We start from the raw sequence: 19,433 nt of genomic DNA on the forward strand, positions 1-19,433 counted from the left end.
GAAAAGGGATCTTTGCAGATAAAATTAAAAGTCTTCAGATGAAATCATCTCGGATGAACTGGGTGTAGCCTAAACACAATGATACGTCTCCGTATAAGAAAGAAGGGGAGAGCACACAGAGGAGCCATATGAAGAGGGGAGCAGGGGTCAGAGTGACACCACTACGAGCCAAGGAACGCCAAGGCTGAGCAGCAGCCCCCGGAATCTAGGAGAGAGGTGGGGAATGGATTCTCAGCCACTGGCTCTGTGGCAGTCTGTTCTAGCAGCTCTAGGAGAGGACAGCCTGTGAGGTGCTGTGCTTCGGGACCGCTCTTAGTAACATGTGGACGGATGAACCGCCAGACAGCCCCCGGCCGGGCACCTCAGCTTCCAGGGAGCAAGCCCATCAACCCTCATTCTCATCTGCATTGAAACATGGGGGTTTGCATATTCCCCCGGGGCCGGTGACCCCCCACGGAGGCTTCTGCCTCTGGCCCATCAGCCAGCATCGCTGCTTGAAAATATCCCATTAAACCAGGCGTAAGCACATCGCAGGGCTCCTGGGAAATATGTCCAAATGACAAAGCTGTTCTCCTTGTTGGCAAAGGTCTTTTATCAAGCGATAGAGAGTATATTTTCAATCATTCCCGTATCACAATGAAGAGACAAACCCTGTTAGCGTGTGTTCACCGAGAAAGAAAAAAAACAAAACAAAACACACGTAAAATGCTGCCACTTGGTACGACCAGGGACTCGCTGGGCTTTGAGCCCCCATGAATCTCAGCAGCAGCAGCGAAGCGTAATTCGATCTTTTTAACTTCATGATATATATTCATGTCGGCGGCTTTAAGATAAGGAAAAGACTTGGGTGAAAAATGAAACTTCTGATGAATAACTTGGAGGACGTTGAATAATATACAAATATTTCTTTTCCCTCAGTGAGATTCCAAACCCTGCTGAGCTTCCGCCCCGTCCCTGCCATTCTTGTGTAGGGAAAACGACTGGGAGGAGGAGAGAGAGGAAATCTGAGCACTTGGGGTAGGGAGGTGTGGGGTGGGAAGACCAGGAAAAAGAAGGGGAGGAAAAACTCAGCATGTAGTAATTGAAAGATCCTAAAAGATGCAGGAAAATTGGCACATTGTTGATAATAACCATAATAACAAAGTTAATGATAGGCTCTCAGAAGGACCTCCTTGGTCTCAGATTTGTTATAAAGAAAAGGAGCCGTTCAGCTGGCAAGCGTGGCCGCGTTTAGCAATGCGGCATTCATCCCCAGCAGCCCAGCAGCCACGTCCGGGGCTGGCTACTTGTCTCCTGCACCCTTCCAGCCCCCCTTGTCCCCCTACGAAATTATTGGTATCGAGCCTCTTTTCTGAGACTTGACAAAAGAACAGGTGTAAACATTCATGGGATGGTGGGGATGGTTTAGGGGTCGTCTTTTCTAAATGTATTTCATTGTTTCCTAGAGAAGGGAGCAGAGGCAGCACTGGGTTTGTCAGGTGGGTTAGAGCAGGGCACATGTGGCCCAGGGGGGCACGGCGCATGCTTTGGGGAGCCCGAAACTGCCCCTGCTTCTGTCCTGCTAAGGTGTCTCTTTGCTCTGCCACACAGGTGTCCCAGGGGAGCACAGAGGCAGGGTAGGGGCGGAGGAAATGCTCCTTTATGATGAATCTATGTTGCTCTAGATATTTTCTATATCAGTTTCTTCATAAGAACAAAAGAGAAAATGAGGCTTAGGGAGATAAGAGACTCACCCAAGACCACGGAGCTAACAAAGGCAGAAGCTGGCACTGAACCTGGATCCATAGCTCTTCAAAGGCAAGATCCTCGGGACGACATCGTGAGCCTGCCGCCACCAGTGGGGGATGGGGTACGAGCCCTCAGTTTGTAGAGCTGAGTGGAAGAGACTCCATTCGAAGGAAGGACATTTGCATGATACACTGATAACCACTCATAAAAAGTATATACTGTAAATGGAAAATCGTTTGGAGAACAGACTCTTTTCCGAAGCCGGGGGGGCCCATTTGAACCCGCTCACTTTCCATTCCCTGTCTTTCCCTGGTGATCTCACCAAGGCCCACGGCTTCCAGAATTCCAGCTCCGAGCCTCTAGCTAGCCCCCTGTATCAAAGCATCAGGTGGGTGCTAGAGCTCAGGCGAGAAACTGGGCCTATGTTCCCCTCTGTTTAAAATGGTTTTCAGCAGCAGGCCCTGCCTTCCCCAAGCCAAGGGCTTCATCCCGCAGTTCATGCACAGTCTCTCGCCATGTTTGATAACCACTCGGAACGTTAATTGGTGCTGTTTTGTTCCAACATTTGTTAACAACAGCAAATTACTTATGGATGGGACATTGCCAGTGAAATTGCTAAGCAGAGAAGTTTCTCTACTTTTGTGAAAGAAATAAAAGAGTAGCAGAGAGCAATGTAAGAGCTGTTTCCTTTGCCAAGAATCTTGAGTAATGATTTCCTGTATCTTTAATACTCATTGTGAAGGACCTAAGTAATTACAGTTTCTTTTTCCATTTATAAAGACCAATAAACCATTCTCAAGCAGGTATTATGCTACCACAAGTCTCTTTTGAAGTTATTGTCCATCTTTGACCTATGAATGTTCAATTTTAACTGCTCAATGATTGGTATTGCAGAACAATCTTATTACATTTTTCAAAAGTTTGTTTAAGAGAACTTGAATAAAATACCCAGAAACCTGCTACATCCAGAAAACCATTACGGACATTTGATGGGACTTTTCTTTTTTCTTTCTTTTTTTTTTTTTTTAATTATGAAATGAACACAGGCTCATCATAAAAATTTGGAATAATATGGAAAATACAAACCGTGGTGTGCAGATGAGAAGGTCTACATTTTTGTAAATCCAAATCTGATTTTTAAAAAAAAAAATTTTAAATATTTATTTTAGAGAAAGAGAGATCATTCTAGTGGGGGGGAGGGGCAGAGGGAGGAGGAGAGAGAATCTCCAGCGGACTCCCCACTGAGCACAGAGCCCAGTGCAGGGCTGGATTCCAGGACCCCTAAGACCATGACCTGAGCAGAAATCAACAGTCGAACGCTTAACCAACTGAGCCACCCAAGCACCCCCCAAATCTCTAATTTTTAAATTTGTTTTATACTTGTCTTCCAAGTCCATTTTTCACCGTCCCTGCATTCCTATTCATCCCCCAGTTCTGCCATTTCCTCCACATTCTGAGTTCCATCACTGTGCCGGAGAGAAGGGAAAGGAAGATTCCAGGTGGTAAAGAAAGTGTAAACCCCAACATTTGCTAAGTGTCATTCTGCTTGCGAATTCATCCTTCACCTCACCACCACCTTTCCTCTGGGGGGTGGTGATTATCCCTCTCGACCTCTCTGTTACTTTTCTCCAAACGATCCAAGTACTTTGTCTCCCGCTTCCCCCAAGCGTTACAGAAAATCGAATAAATACTTACAAGACTGCTCCCTAAATTGTAAGTTCCACCAGGGCAGGATGTGGGCACAGATTCTTCCCTGAGATTCCAGCACCGCAGCGCCACGCACTTCGCTCCTTGGGTTGTGCTCAATAAACGTGGAAAGAAGAGTGACTTTTAAAATGACCGGAACGTTTATCCTCTGTCCACCATCCATTCGCCTTTATGACCATCCTCTTATTTTCACCGGTGGCGGAGGAGGGAGGGCTTGTCTCCTAGTGTAGGGAGTCGCCGTGGAGAGTAAATCAAATGCCTCGCAATCCCCCTTGAAAAGCCAGAGCAATACCTACAGGTTTATTTCCCCAGATAGTTTCCGTCACCTTTCGGTTTCTAAGGCCGTCAAAACAAGTTTCCCAGGTGAGGTGGCTTACACAGCTGACATGTATTTTACCGCAACTGTGGAGGCTCAAAGTCAGAGATCAGGGGTCAGCTGTGTTGCTTTCTCCTAAGGCCCCTCTCCTTGCCTGACAGTTGGCTGCCCAGCCCCTGTGTCTTCACCAGTCAGCTCCCTGCAAACTCTCTGTGTCCTAATTTCCTCTTCGTGTAAGGGTATCAATCGGATTGAGCTTATATCCACCCTAAGAGCCTCATTTTAACTTACTTCCTTAAGGCCCTACTTCCCAATATGGTCACATTCTGAGGTGCTAGAAGTTAGGGCTTCGACATATGAATCTCAGGGTGACACACTTCAGTCCATGGGTCATGCAATGAGCGTGTGACCTAAACTTTACCTACTGGGAAATTTATCAGGAACTTTGAATTTTCAGTAACATGAGGATAGAAGAGATCATTGTAGTTCCTCCATTCCAGAGGAAACCCCCTGTAAGATACTATCTTCCAGGAACCCCTGGTAGGATACTGTCTGTGTTTCTTGATCCCTATCCCTCCAAAGCTGTCCTAGCTCCTGCCTCGTTCCAAGTTATGTTCTTCAAACTTCAGTTGGTTCCATGGGCTTCTGATAACCTTCCCATAAATTTTTTTTTGCTTGAATTAGCCAGGAGCAGTGACTGTTTTCTGCAACCAAGAAACCTAATTGATACAATGTAATAAAAATATTTTTAATTTTTTTTAATATTCAAATTTGAGAAAGAGAATGTGCATGAGTGGGGGAAGGGGCAGGAGGACAGGAAAAGAGAATCCCAAGCAGACTTCCCAGTTGAGCATAGGGCTCAACACAACGCTTGATCCCAGGACCCTGAGCTCATCACCTGAGCTGAAACCAACAGTTGCCCACCTGATTGACTCACCCAGGCACTCCTTAGATAACTTTTTTTTTTAAAGATATTATTTATTTGACAGAGAGAGACAGCCAGTGAGAGAGGGAACACAAGCAGGGGGAGTGGGAGAGGAAGAAGCAGGCTCCCAGCAGAGAAGCCCGATGTGGGGCTCGATGTGGGGCCCGATCCCAGAACTCTGGGATCACACCCTGAGCCAAAGGCAGATGCTTAACAACTGAGCCACCCAGGCGCCCCTCCTTAGATAACTTTTTAAAAACCATTTAAGGCTTTGTTCACTGACCTCTGCGTAGGGGTTCACCACCCCAGTGAGAGGCCCTCCAAAGACTGCAAAGCTGATAGGGGCTCTCCATAAACAGTTTTTGGGCCCAGAGAATTAGATTTCTATCCCTGAGTCAGGGATTAAAAGGGAAAAAAAAACAATTCAAGGGTGAATGGAACATTGACACATCTGAGTTTATAAAGTCCCCTCTGAATTTGAAGTTCGGGTGACCATGCATCCTCGTTTGCTGAGAAAGTCCTGCATCATGCTTGGTTTCCCAGAGTAATTATGAATAGTGCTCCATTCACCCCTATATGTGTCCCAGTTTGGATAAAAAATTATATGGTTACCTTATATTAAGTCCGTTTTGATCATTATCCTCAGTATCCAGAGCAGAGTCTATTGGAAAGCAAGTTTTCAATAAAAACTTTTTTTTCTTTAAAGTTTTTAAATTCTACTTCCTTTAACATATAGTGTAATGTTGGTTTTAGGAGTAGAATTCAGCGATCCATCACTTACATACAACACCCAATGCTCATCACAAGTGCCCTCCTTAATACCCATCACCCATTTAGCCTATACCTCTGCCCACATCCCCTCCAGCAACCATAAGAGACTATTAACTATAGAGCTCAATAAATACTTTTTAAATGAATGAATGAACAAAAGGGCTCTTGCCCCATTATCATCTACAGATGCGCATTTAATTATTTATTTTTCTTCTACTTGATGTCACTTGCTGGGTCTGTATCATTAAGCCAAGACGTTTTGGAAGGACAGCATCTTGCTACGGGGAGCTCTTAGAGACCCGTTTGGAAGCCTGCCATGTTCCTGTTAGCACCCATGATAGTGGTGGCTGCCTCTTTAAAAGGGATGCATTGCAAGGCAAGGTGTGAAGCCCACCTGTTGTTAGAAAGTCTGCCAAGATCTGAGCTCCACTGGGCTCAGAATTCTTTCTCCCCCTACCTTCCCTCCCTACTGCCTGGATGAGGCTCCAACTTGATCAGTAGGCAACCAACATGCCACTAATTAGGAGGCACAAGGCATAGCAGAGGATGATTAGCTCATGATGAGCACACACTGCCTAGAGTTGTCTTGTTACCATTATAAATAGATTAGAAATCTGGGGAGCATCTGTATTTTCCCCTCACAGAGGAGAATCTGAAATTGACAGGTTGAAATGAGAATGTGTCAAGTAAAGCTTTAAAACTTTATTTCTCTAGACTCATCTCTCTCATCTTCCTCCCTCTGTGCCCCTCCCACAAAATATCCCATCTGCCAATGGAAGAAACCCAGCAATTCTCTAATTGAACCGTAAGATTTTGGAAGGTCAGTGCCTGGAAACCATTCTGGCGCTCTGAGGACCAGGTGTGTGTTTACGGAGACAATTAAATGCTTCCCAGGTGATTCTACCCAGAAACCAAGGAAGATAGATTAGTGACAAGAAAAACAATTCTGTTCTCTGTTGCTTCTTGTGTGGCCTTTCTCTTTCCATCCACCATGTTTGGACATACTCTTAATTGCAGCCAGTTCCTGGAGTAGTGACAGCAGTCACCGTCTGCAAGAGAGAAAGCAACAAAAGACTCTGCATCATAAGAAAGCACTTCTGGGAGAGGCTCTAGGGAGGAGAAGTAGGACCTTACTGGGGAGAAATCCTTAGAGCCTAGCAGCTTTCAGCCCATGGGATATTTTGGGCACAGATATTTCAGCTCAAGAAGTCTCTATTCTTCTGGGAGCAGACCACATACTTTCTCAGGAGCAAATCACTGAAGGCCCCACTTTATCTGGTTCGTTTCTAATAGCTGCAAACAGTGCTGTTCCCCAGATACTGAGCTGTAATGACAGATGGCATGTGTGCCTGTCATGATCTATTTTCCTCTGTCTTTGGTTGACATTTTGAAAAGAATCTGCATCTTGTGCTCCCTCTCTGAAAGAACTCTCCTTGAGCTGTGACCAGAGTTGAAGGCAAGAAACATGTCCTTGGTACCTTCAGATACATAAAAATGTATATTTTTACAAATAATTGTTTCATTTGATTCTTTTTCAATGTGTGACAATAAAGGAACTCAAGTCAGGGACCCTAAGAGAAGCTTTGAGGGACCCCAGAACCTGGCACTGCACACACCCTCACAAAAGCTTTGTATGAAAAGGGAGAATAAACAAGAAGCAAGTTACGTTATAAATTCTGGAGCCCCCTCCGCCCCCACAAGAAAACCCCATAAACGAGCAAGGGCAAACTGTTTTGGTCCCAATACCATGGCTATCTCCAGAGCATTGCCGCATTTGGGAAGACTGAGCATATTTCAGAACCCGAGAGCCTCTAGTCTTTAATTTTATGAGGTATTCTCGGAAGCCCTGATGAGAAGTACCCATTTCTTGTCCTTGCTATATGTCTGTTACCAGAGTCAGGTTTTTGGGCCCACCATGATAGCAACTAGGCCAGACCCAAAAGTCAAAGGTACACTGGAGCTACAGCAGCCCCCCACCTTATAATTTAAAAAAAAAAAAACACAAAAAACCCACAGAACGTCCTTAGACTGACCTCCCCAAGAACAGCGGAGGCCCTGCTTATATACAGAAAGTCCCCACCTAAGTTCCCACTCTAGTCCAATATGCTAATAAGGGGAAGAAAAAAAATGCCTCATCCTGATTGGCTGGAAGGGCCTCATCCTGACTGGTCGATATTGGCAGGCAACTCAGGCCGCTCATTGGTGGTTTTGGAATCAGGGTCCTCTGTTTTAAGTCCGGCTTGTGTTTGGGGCCGCATCCGGACTCTGCTTCGCAGGAGAAATTTTTGACAATAACAGCAAATAGAAAGTGCCCCAAGTGCATAATGTTTTCCACTTGGGGTTTTGCTCCCATGATCCCTAACTATCTCACAAGGAAAATTAGATCAGTTATATATATTAAAAAAGAAAAAAAGCAATAAAAGGAGCTGTGACCTCTGGGATTAAGGTGTAAATAGCTGATTTTAACCAAAGTTCTCTTCCTTCTGAGGGGGAGTTGAGGAGGATGGTATGTCTTCCCAGGTAATTCTGATTCTTTCCCTGAAAGTAGAGCCCTAGGTGAGAGTAGGTAAGAGACTGGTCAGATAATTTTTACAACTTGAGGCCAGGGAGGACAGAGAAAGGGGATCAGCACAAAAGAACTTGGGCTTCTCAGGTTCAATTCATTATCTGTCAAGCCATTAGTTATTTTGGGTGTTTTTTACCCAAATTATTTCATTTCATCTGGGTTCCAACCCTGTGAGGTAGATAGACGTCATTATTGTCAATTTATAGACAGGGAAATTGGCCCCTGGTTATGTCATTATAACTCTCTGGGCCTCGGACAATGAAAAAGTAATGGAGTTTTATTGAGACTTCTAGTCTCTGAATAAACTGAGCTCTAGCTAAGGCTCTCCTCCCGTTTTTGTGTACAATGTGCCGTTGATTCTGCTCCGAAGGAACCTACATCTCATCATGATATACGGCCTGAGAACACAGAAGCAAAGAACATTTTGAAGGGCACTCTGCTACCGTAAAGTTAATGGTAATTAAACCAAGTTTAAGGGACATCAAGACGCAGTAGTACCCGGGAGGTCATTGTTGGGCTACATCTGGTCCCCTTTGGCAGTACCGTTGGAGTAGACAAGAGAATTTGGCAGGATCTGGTGTGTGTGTCAGGATGAGGCATTCCCATTGCTTATGTTTGCTCTCTGGCCTTCTTCCCTCTGAACGAGGCCAAGTGCTTTAAAAGGCAAGCAGCATAGCATGTGAAGCTGGGGCCTGGCAGCTGTCTGTTGACGGCCTTATTTCAGCCCAGTGAGGGAAGCAAGGGCATCAAGCCACGGGCTGCCAAACAAGTAGGGTCAGCAGGGCAATGACATGTGGAGGGCTGTGAGCCACTGGATGATGAGGACGCTTGGGAAGTTAGTTCTGGACACTCGAAATACAGGAGCCACCCTGGCATGACCATCAGGCTTTCCACTGACATTCAGTAACGTGTCGTATAGCTTTGCCTTTGTCAGGAGGGTGTGTGGTGGGAAGAATACTGCCCTAACATCAAGAAGACGCGGGTCCTGTCTTCACCTCCACACTCATTTGCTGTCTAACGTTAGGGAAGTCACGTTGCTCTCTGCCTCCCAGTTTCCCCGTCTACAGAAGATGAGACGTCTCCGAAGGGTGCCCAGCCCAGTCATCTATCAGTTTTGGAATTGGCAATGTGCTCTTCGCACCTCTGTACATCAAAAGTAGCCAGTGAGGCAGGCCATAAAGTGTTTGCCTCTTGCAAATAAGAAATTGTGGTCCAGAGTGACTTGCTGAAAGTCAGAGATCTCCTAATTCCCAGCTTAATATTCTCTCCAAGGCACAATCCATCGCCACCTTGACTCGCAGTGTGTTTTTGTTCCAGATAACTCAATCGGGTGACTCTCTCAGAGCTGCAACTGTTGCCCAGGAGGAAATGAGCCAGTTTGGAAGTGGTCTCACTTCTGCAGATGAAGGTGCCTTGTATCATGGTAACAGGAGCCAGGGGAGGTGCCTTTTCCCCGCGAACTCTCCCTGAGCAATGTCAGTGGCGGAGAGAGCAGTTACTCTCGGACTTCGCAGGAGAATCCTCAGTAGCTCTGCTTCAGGTGCTGAGAGCTGGGCTTCACCCTGAGTACTTCTGGGGGCTTGCTTGTCGGGTTTAGAATCTCCTGGAAGAAGCTAATTCCGATGAGAAACCCCGCAGAGAAATAACTACAAAGCCAATGATGCTCTCCGCCACCTGCCTTTGCCTGTCTGCTGAGGAACCTGGCGGCCCTGCGCCGGCGGTGAATGCGCGGGCTCTCTCCCCAGCCCGGCGAAACCAGCTGACTACCGCTGTTTTACTTCCTATTTCACTTCTGTCCTTTATAATCCGGCAGAGCAATTTTATCAACCGAGTTTATCAACCCCGACGCAAAAGAACAAGGGAAGAACTCAGATCCCATGGGAAAGCAGAAACTACTGCATTTGGAAAAATCACTTTTGACGTGGGATCAGAAATTTAGACATGGTACATTATTGGGGAAGCTCATTATAAACCCCTTCAAGATATGCAGGCATTTTATGTTACGAACCACTAGTTAGACCAAAAAAAAAAAAAAAAAAAAAACCCCACAAAAAAACCAAAAACCTGTTTATTTTAGAGGTACCATAAATGACATCCTCAATATTTGAGGAAGTTAACTTATATAGTAAAAATTGTTTAAGAAGGTGAGTATAACCCAAGAACTGTTACACCAAGAATAATACATCATTTTTAAATACATTCACAAATCAAAAGAAAACTAAAGAAAACCTTGTTTCATCCTACATCTTAATCATTTGAGTTCAGAAAATATGATTCTGGAATGGTCAGCTCGCATCCAAAATATAGGAGCAAATTATTGACCAAAGCTCTCTGGCTTCTTGGGTTTCTGGGATCTATGGTACTTTATTACATAGTCTGAACACTAAAGAGATTAAAACATCTAACTTACAGCCCTTATGCTAAGTACGTACTTCATATCCCCTTATTACCCAATGTGGAGAAGAGCCGCTCACTCATTCTTCCAAATTCCTTACTCAGCAGTGGGCAAGAGAAGATCTGTTGCTGGTTGGATGCATCAAACAGCATTAAAAAGATTAATAATAATAATAATTGTAGGGAAAAAAAAAGAATGTACGTCTTCTTGGTTCCCTCTCCTCTTTTCATTTTCTCTGCTAAGGTCTTCAAGGCCTGCGCTGCAGTTCTGTCTCCACTCAGTGGGATCTGATGCCGCTCTAAAGCCGTGTGGTTACCAAGCCTTCCACTCAGAAGTCCTGGCCACAAATATTAGGGTGGGATACTTGAAAATGGGCCTTCTAATGAAAGGTCCCCACAGGACCACAGAAAATGAGTAAGTAGTGTAGACTGAACTATTGTTACTACTGTTCCCAACACATCGTGCCCTCCCCTGGACCAGAATCCTATATCAACCTGTTGTCATGTAACTTAGTGGTGTCTTACACCAGGATGCAGAGCCTGTTTCCCTGGCCCACTGATGCTGGACGTGGCCATGTGGTTTCCTTTAGTCAACAGAATGGAGATGATGGTAAAAGAACGACCGTTTTGAGCCAAGGCCTTACAGGCATAGAGTATTCTGTTGGCCTCACTTGGAATTCTGTAATCCACCCTGAAAAACCATGCCCTGGTTGGCTTCTGGTCCCAGAAGATGACAACTCAGGAAGCAAGCCTGGACCCCAGCTGAAGCCAGCACCCCGACTAGCTCAGGAGAGCCTGGTCAGTTTCAATGGAGTTCAGCCAAACCATAACCAACCTGGAGATTCATGAGTAAAACATGAGTATCTGGGTTACAGGCTATTTGTTTTGGTTTGGTTTTGGCCATGTAGCATTATTGCGGCGATACCTGACTGATAGCCATACATGAAGAAAACAGCCCAAAGAGAAAAATCTCAGCCGGGTATATAGCTTTGATGTACAAAAATACATTTATTTTCAACAATTTCAAAACCACTGTCTTTTTTTTTTACAGTAGAAATATTCAAATGGAACAATAAAATCAAGAACAGTATATGTACATATACTGTGTATATAGACATGACTCATGCATTTGTATTCCAGTATTTAGTACAAGTATTGCAATTGTCTGCCCCATTTAACCCTTGAAACAAAAAAGCAGGATCTTGAGAAGCACTCCTTATCCGGATCTATGCTGTAGCCAGTCAGACTGTTCTGAGTCGCATTCTCTCAGGGTCTCACAGAGAAGAAGGCGAACGATATCTCACAAAGATTCACAGGTACAAAAATCCGGCCTTTCCTCCCATATATATACAGGATATCATTGTGTAAAACAAGTGTTCTCAGGCTGAGCCTGAAGAGAAAACAATGCTACGGCATGGCTTAGAGTGACCCTACGGAACAGAAGTGGTGTGTGCGAATGGGTGGAGGGGCCGGGGCGCTGGGGACGAGAACGCTGGCTTTGAAAGCCGCTCGCCCCAGAGGCAAGAACTATCTTAAGGGAACTGAAGGCAGACATTTGACTTTAAGGAAGTTGTGTACACCTGACAAGCAAATAGCACAGCTTTGCTAAAATCATCTTTGACTAATATCATGAAAGGCTAGCCCCCTATTTGGCCTGCAAGGGCTTATACAGACTCGTGATGCCACTAATGCCACATTCCTCCCAACCGCTGTGACTCCTCCTGTGCCAAGATGAACTCTGGTCCCCCTGGTGCCCAGGGGACTTTTCTGAGCTCAAAATAGCCCAAGAATTCTCCAGAAAGATTACCCCTTTCCATGGAATCCAACCAGAAAGCAGAATCACTGTCTCTTTCAGATCTGTGGCCAAGCTTCTTTAGAGAAAACCCATCTTCTCAGGCTGACAAATACCCTGCATGCTTTCCTTTTGGAGGGGGGAAGCCTTGTTTCCCCACCTGCGTCTCACTTCGAAGTCTCCAGTGGGCTTCATCTCGCCACTTCTCCCAGGTCACCGATGGCACAGAAAGCCCCCCATGTTCTAGGATGTCACTCTAGTCCTTCCTTGACGACTTGTCCCAGAGAAGCCCTCCCCCCGCCCCCCTTTATATACACAAGTAGAAAGCAGCTATGGCATGGGCACAGCGATGCAAGAGTTAAGTGTGACAGACAACCGGAAAGCATCCAGAACCCAACACATCTAGCAGGCCTGGGGGTTGGTCAGCTCTGAGGGTGAGTGCATAAGCCACCACACGCGTCTTTCTTTTTTCTGTTTTCTTTTTTACTAAACATTAAATTATTTCTCAGGAAATAAAAAGCTATTTACATTGTAATTATATACAGTAAGCCGTCTGTAGCCTCGCTATTGACATGCACGAGGCAGGGCCTCATTCATTAAGGTGTGCACGCTTTCTGCAGCTACTTTCACTCCCCACCAACCCACCTCCTGCAGATCTAACTGGGAAATGGTGTGTGTTTCAGGTGTGTGTGTTGGGGGGAGAGTGTGGGTGGTGTTGGGGGGGAGGGGCACAGGAGAGGTTAATGAGAAGCCAACCCAACTTAAAAAAATAAAAAATAATTTAAAAAAAGAAGAAAAAAGACCACTAGGAAAAAGACAGTCCTCACACAGTCAGTGGCAGAATAAAGCAAGAAGGCCGTGGGAAGATGCGTCCTTTGCCCTTAGCACAAATACAGCCATTTATTCTTTTTGTCTCATTTTAATCAGCTAAGAATGCCTTTTGCCTCCCAAAGCTAAGCATCTGCCTGCTATTTATGAAGGGGCCCTTGGTAAACAAAAGGTAAAAAAGACATTTTCATTTTTCCATAATAATAGTCATAGTACTCATCAAAAATAAAGTCAGAAAGATGGCTGAGCACGTGGCTGGTTGGTATTAAACGCTAGTGCAGTTGGGGATCTCCTTTGTGCTTTCGCTGTTTGCAATGGTGGCAATGCCGCCTGCGGGAGAGAGAAGACAGACAGACAGACAGAGGATGTCAATTTCACAAGGGCACGAATCTTCGTCTGTTTTATTTACTGTTACATACCAAGCCACCTTGAGCAGGTGGTTAGTAGGTATTTATATAATGGAACACCTGGCTAGCCTATCCTACCAGCTCATTGGCTTCTTCTGTCACCTATGCTTCAAGTGTCCACCTCTCACACCAGCACACGAGTGGGGAGCAACGCCTTGCCATCTTACACGCCACTGACGACGACCGTAAGAGCTGTGTAAGTGAACACGGACTCTGTGGCAGGCTCTGTGCTAATGACATACTCTCATTTCGTTATCACCACAATTTTAGAAGGTAGGTACTATTATTCCCACTTCACAGATGAGGAATATGCTAGAGCCCACTTTTATGTGGTTATTAATTAGGACATCTGCTGCTTTTGCTTCATAGAAAAAAAAATCTCAACAGTAATGGAGAGTTGGCCTTATCCCTCCCCCACTCCGACTCCAGCACTTTTGATCTTGGTCTACTTTTAAGGGGAAAAAAAAAAAAAAAAATCTGCCACTTTCATGTGGCCAGAGGTGGCAGACAAATTTAAAAACACAATTATGTCTCTGTAGCTAGCTGTTTCCCACCCCCTCCAGTCTGGCAGGAGCTGAAGGACAGGCCATGTGAGCTGACTGCCCTCGAGTTCGGAGGACAGAGGACACAGGAGCTTGGTGATACCAGCACACATACCTATGACCCGGGTGTCCAGCTCTTTGTCCAGCAGTTCCTCGGGCTCGGTGAAGTCACTGAGTGTGATTTTGGGGGCGTTTTCACTTTGGCTCACTGACCCAATCATCTCCTGCTCCTTGTCGTGTTGGACTTGAGCATAGAAGTTAATCCAGGGGATTTTCCTACAAAAATCAAATTATGATCACAGGGTACACCAAACTTGAGCCACTGGGAGGTTCTGGGTCACAAGGGGAAGGAAGAAGCTATTTGTAGGACAGGCCAATATCTGGAAAAGGGGCTGGTCACCCACTGTGGCCATGAGGCCAAGAAACACAAGGCCAGAGACCAGATGCCCAGGGGAGATGTAAACCACAAAACTCCCTGGAGATGGCACCTTCTTCTGGAGTAAACCGAACAGGTGTCAACAGAAGGGCAATGCTGCTGAGCAGATATGCGCTAAAACCCTTAAAAGACTTGTCCGTTATCAAGTTTTACAAGGAGCTGGACTTTCACACACATAAGGTTGTGTCACAGAGAAAAGACATCTTTTTCTAAAGTTGTATCAACTTAATCAATTCACATTGGTTTCCTTTATGAAGAGCCAAGAAAGAAAAGGCTTCTAGCCATTGCTACTATCTTCAGAACACCACCTGTGGGCCAAAGATCTTAACTACTTGGATAGTCAGTTTCCTCATCTGCTGGGTGGGAGTAATAATAGCTTCCTTGTAGGGTTGTGGAGAGGATTAAGGCAAGGATTAAAAGAAGCTAAATAATCTCCTTCAAAGACACAAAAGGTTGTAGGTCTGGAAACAAGGCAGAAAGACTTAAGGTTGGAGGAGCAGCCAGTTGAGATTGGAATTTTCTTGGAGGATTCATCTTCTGACCCCTCTCCATATTCCCTGGCCCACTGGGTTCCAGGCCTATAGCCCGCTGTGAACTCCTTTCACCAAGTGCTTCTCAGACTTTAATGTGCTTATTTCTCACCCAGGTTCTTGCTAGCGTGCATTTGTGACTGGATAGGTCTGGACAGGATGGGGGGAAGCAGCACATTTCTGCCAAGCTCCCAGGTGATGCTGAGGCTGCTGGTCTGAGCCCCAAACTTTGAGTTGCAAGAACCTAGTACATTAAACTTGTCCCCACCTTGGGGACTTGGAACCAGCTGTTCCCTCTATAACACTCCCCCTTCTACTCTTCTCATGATGGTATCCTTTTTGTCCTTCAGAACTTGGCTCTGAGAGGCCTCTCCAGACCACCCCACCTCTCCTGTGAAAAACATAGAATTATGGGACAGTGTTTATGAAAGAAATGAATAGGGTGCTGGGTTTAGGGCAATGTAAGAGGCAAGTCTGCTGATGTTGTCTCCCATGTGTGCTGGGTCTATATTCTCTGTCTTCTCTGCTGTACGTGCAACTTAGCACAGTGCTTGGTACATGGTTGCTATTCAGTATTTGTTGAGTGAATGAATAGATAACCTCAAAACTTGTGCTCTTTCTACTTTCATATATTTGATCCTCAAACAAAAAGACCATGATTTTACCTTGGGATATTATCTCTAGAAGAGACCTCTCTTACCCCATTAAATGATGGGGAAATTGGATTAACATCCAGACATCCTGAAGCTGATCACTGGTAATGATATTATTAAAACTTAAGGTATCTGACACCCATCCCAATCCAGAACATTCTGCACATTTCCTAAAGGAGAATCACTCTGTTGCCCTATGACCAAGCAGTGGTGTTTTCAAGCTTCTATACTCTCTTCCCTACTCCAGCCCCAACAAGGTAGAGTATGGGGTCATTTAATGAGGTTAGCTTATAGCTAATTCATTAGGAGAGATTCCAAAATAGGTATGAAACATGGGTAGTTCCTACCACTCCTTTATGTTGTTTTTGTTTCTTTGATGGTTGGTTTTCATACATTAAGAGAGGTGTCCTTGTGACTCCTACTGGTCTAAACCAGCTTAACATAATTTACAAGGACCTTAAGTGAATAGATTCTATTTGAGGCAGCAGACCGCAGGCTCTCGAAATATGTACAATTAAAAATTCATGCTGGCCCTTACTTTCCTCTTATCTAAATAGAAATGCCGCCTAATGACTTAACATTTCTTCTAATCATGAAAACACATATTACTCATGAATGGTGGGATCAGCTGTAATATTTATTAGGTGCTGGAGGCGGTCGAGCTCTTCCTGATCCCACAAGTCTGTGTACTTCAGAGCTCTAGCCAGAGTTCACTGCCTCCCCCTTGCTGCTTTCCTAGCAATACCTGGGAGGATGTGGATAAATCTGCCCTTACAAAGACTGTTCACTTTATTTCAATATCTAAACAACAGGCAGATTTCTTCAACATTTTTCATAGATGGGTGGGAGGGGAGAAAATTTTATGTCATCATGTGCACATTTTAAAAACTTATCAAATTGCTTTACATATCTTAATATATGCACCTGAAGGACTATGAGAGAGTATCAGACTAAGCCCTATTTTTGCAGGTAAGAAAGGTTGGAAATAATGAGATTCAGGGGCCTCTCTTGGCCTACACATTCATGTAGGTCTTAATAGAGAGGGAAGATGATCAACCGAATCGCCCATGAAAACTTCAGTTTTTGTTTGCTCCAGCTCTAAGTGTTAGGAGCCCGTGGGAGGCAATTTAGGTCTCCCTAAATTTCTCTGAAGCAAGTAGGCTTCAGACTGTGATTAGAGACTTGCTAAGGGAAAAAAAAAAAAGCTAGAAAAACATATAAAAGCTCAAAAGTTTTCTTGGATAACCAGAGAAAAACAGATCTACAGTATAGAAAGAAAGTCTTGTTAGGCAGAATTTTCAGATAAGGAAAGCCATGTCATAGTGATTTCTAATTACTTTGTCTAAACTTCAGAAAATAACTGTCCCAGAATAAGATCAAATATGAGAAACAGGGTGATATTTACTTAAGGAAAGCTTGGGGTTCATGGTGGCTCTCTTCTCCTTCCTCTCTTAAGTGACCACTTGGGGCATTGAGACTGTTTTCAGTGCCTGGCACATAGTGGACACACCGTAAATGTTTGCTGGATGAATAAGTGGTTTAATGAGTTAATGCTGATGATTACACCGAGAAAGCGTTGGGTCTGAAAACTCCGTGTGGCCAGCGATCTAGAAACAGAAACAGAACTGCCCTTTCTCTAGATGTACTGAATGTTTGCTAGCCAGGGGCAGAAATTGAAATTTGAATTAATTAAAGTGAAATACAATTTAAAATTCAGTTCCTCAGTCACACTAGCGGTTACTGCATTGGACAGTACAGCTTACGGAGCATCTCGTCATCGCAGACAGTTCTATTGGACAGTGATTAAAGCAGCAAAGGAGCCTCTGGGAAGTGCAGATAAGAACCTGACCTCTACTCATTAGCAAGCCCAGCACCCTCCATAAAGCCATCACAAGAGTTCTAGGTGATGGGGAGGGAAAAAAGACCAAAGAAATTAAAGAACATCCAACAGGACCTCAACCAAAGGGCTTGAGCATTGGGAAGAAAACTTCCAGAAAAGGTAGCTAGACAAGAAAAGGTAACTGATGATTGGTAAGTGTACTTAGCTAATTCTCCTGTTCATCCAGTTTGAGTGGTGTCTGTTCCCCGTGGCCTTAGCTACACGATTCACTGTCAGGGACACAGAAAGAGTTGGCTGATATTGGGAAACTATAGAGGCAGAATAATTCAGAGATGTCATTAGCTGGCAGAGATTCAAGAATTCCAATGTACACGTTTAGAGATGCCTACATGAATAGCTTCACTATCTAGGGAGTTTAGCAGCATTTGTAACAGAACAGAACATTTCCTAAGTCACAGGATGTCTTGCCTTAGTTTGCAGATGCCTGACACAAATACCTTTCTGCAGGACTTCTACTGGCTCTTGTCCTCCCCAACCATGAGGTTTTAGAAGCCAGAAGGTGACAAATTTGGTTTAGCTGCTCTTCAAGCTCCAGCAACCACCAGGCTTCTCCACAATCAAATCTTTGGATGGATAAAGGTGTGCTTTGCACGTAACTGAAGTACACCCACAAATGGGTGTTGCCTTCACTGGACTGTTTCTATATGGAATCTTTGTTCTCTACTTGTGGTACGAAGGTTTGTTCCCATCTTCAAAGGCAACATGGGCACATGGGTTCACATGTCTTGATCCAAGGGGGTATGAACTCACACACTGGTCTATTAATTGAGTAGGAAGGTAAACCTCACTCTGTCCTGATATGAAGGGTGTTGGAGGCTTCCTGCTAGTTCGGTAATGCTGAGATGTATATTGAGGAAATCCCACGTTCTGAAGCCTGAGGCATCCACGAGAGGGCCGCTAATGAGGTCCGAGGGAGAGGGTGGAGCGAATCACCTCTACAACTGATGACTTTCACAATCTAAAAGCATTACCTTCAGTGTCTAGAAAGACTCCCAGGACCAAGTTTTGCTTTCAGAATAATCAATGATATTTTTACTCTAACCAGTCTTTCTGTGAAGCACATTTCCGTGCCACTGATGCCATTTTTTTGAGAACCCACCATGGGCTGTGTTGTGACACAGAAGGCACCTTCGGAGGTCACGTTCTCTGTTACCTATAACAGCTTAGCCTTGTTGACTATTTAGTACGTACCAGGTATAGATGTTATTATATTTAAACTGCACAGCAAGCCTATTAAGTAGTGTTTTCTCCATTTTACAGATAAAGAGACTAAGGCTTAGGGAGGCAGATTCAATTGCCCAAAGCTACAAATGCTAAGTTAAAATTGGGTCTGTCTTATTACAGAGTCCATACTCTGAATCAGGACATCTCTTGGTAGAAGTATTACATTATTCAAATAATGCTACAGAATTATTGATTTCAATTTCATGTTTTAATAAGTATCCTGTCGTGTCACCCCTCCTGTGGCCTTCAAACATAATTTCCGAATACATGTGAAGTTTGGTCTTTCCTGATCAATTGCCCTTTAGAAACAGGAAAAAGAGGAAGAAGAGGGAGAGGGATAAAGGTTGAATATCTTTAGCATGCAAATTTACACGGAGAGACCAGGTAGCTGCAACAAAAGATAAGAAAACTGTGTGTGTGTGTGTGTGTGCACGCGCACACGCACGCGCACATGTACATGTGTGTGCCTATGTGTGCACCAGATTTCAGCTGCATTTTGTCTACTTAACCACCCTAAATGGGTGGTAAGCTGTAGAAAAGATCTCCTGAATATCCAAGACCTTACTTTAGAAATTTAGGTGAGGTTTAAAAATTCTTTCCACTTCTCTTGAAGAGAATAAATTGATTTCATAGGCTATCCCTTATTTTCCTAACTCAATACACCCATAAATTGGATAGAGTTCAGATTCTTAAACCCATTTATTCCTTGACCCT

General features: G+C 44.5%; 1 protein-coding gene across 1 annotated transcript in view; it reads right to left on the reverse strand.

Annotated features, from left to right (window-relative positions):
• Positions 1-12,970: 12,970 nt before the first annotated feature.
• SORCS3 (sortilin related VPS10 domain containing receptor 3) overlaps positions 12,971-19,433 on the reverse strand; it is a 567,608-nt gene continuing 561,145 nt past the window's right edge. The window contains exons 26-27 of the mRNA XM_008686652.2: positions 14,092-14,252; positions 12,971-13,357 (exon numbers count right to left, since the gene is read on the reverse strand). Coding sequence (XP_008684874.2) covers positions 13,293-13,357; positions 14,092-14,252 — 226 coding nt within the window. The 3' untranslated portion in view covers positions 12,971-13,292. The remainder of the gene's footprint in view (positions 13,358-14,091; positions 14,253-19,433) is intronic.

Source organism: Ursus maritimus, unplaced genomic scaffold (assembly GCF_017311325.1).
Source record: "Ursus maritimus isolate PB19 unplaced genomic scaffold, ASM1731132v1 scaffold_7, whole genome shotgun sequence".
NCBI lineage: Eukaryota > Metazoa > Chordata > Mammalia > Carnivora > Ursidae > Ursus > Ursus maritimus.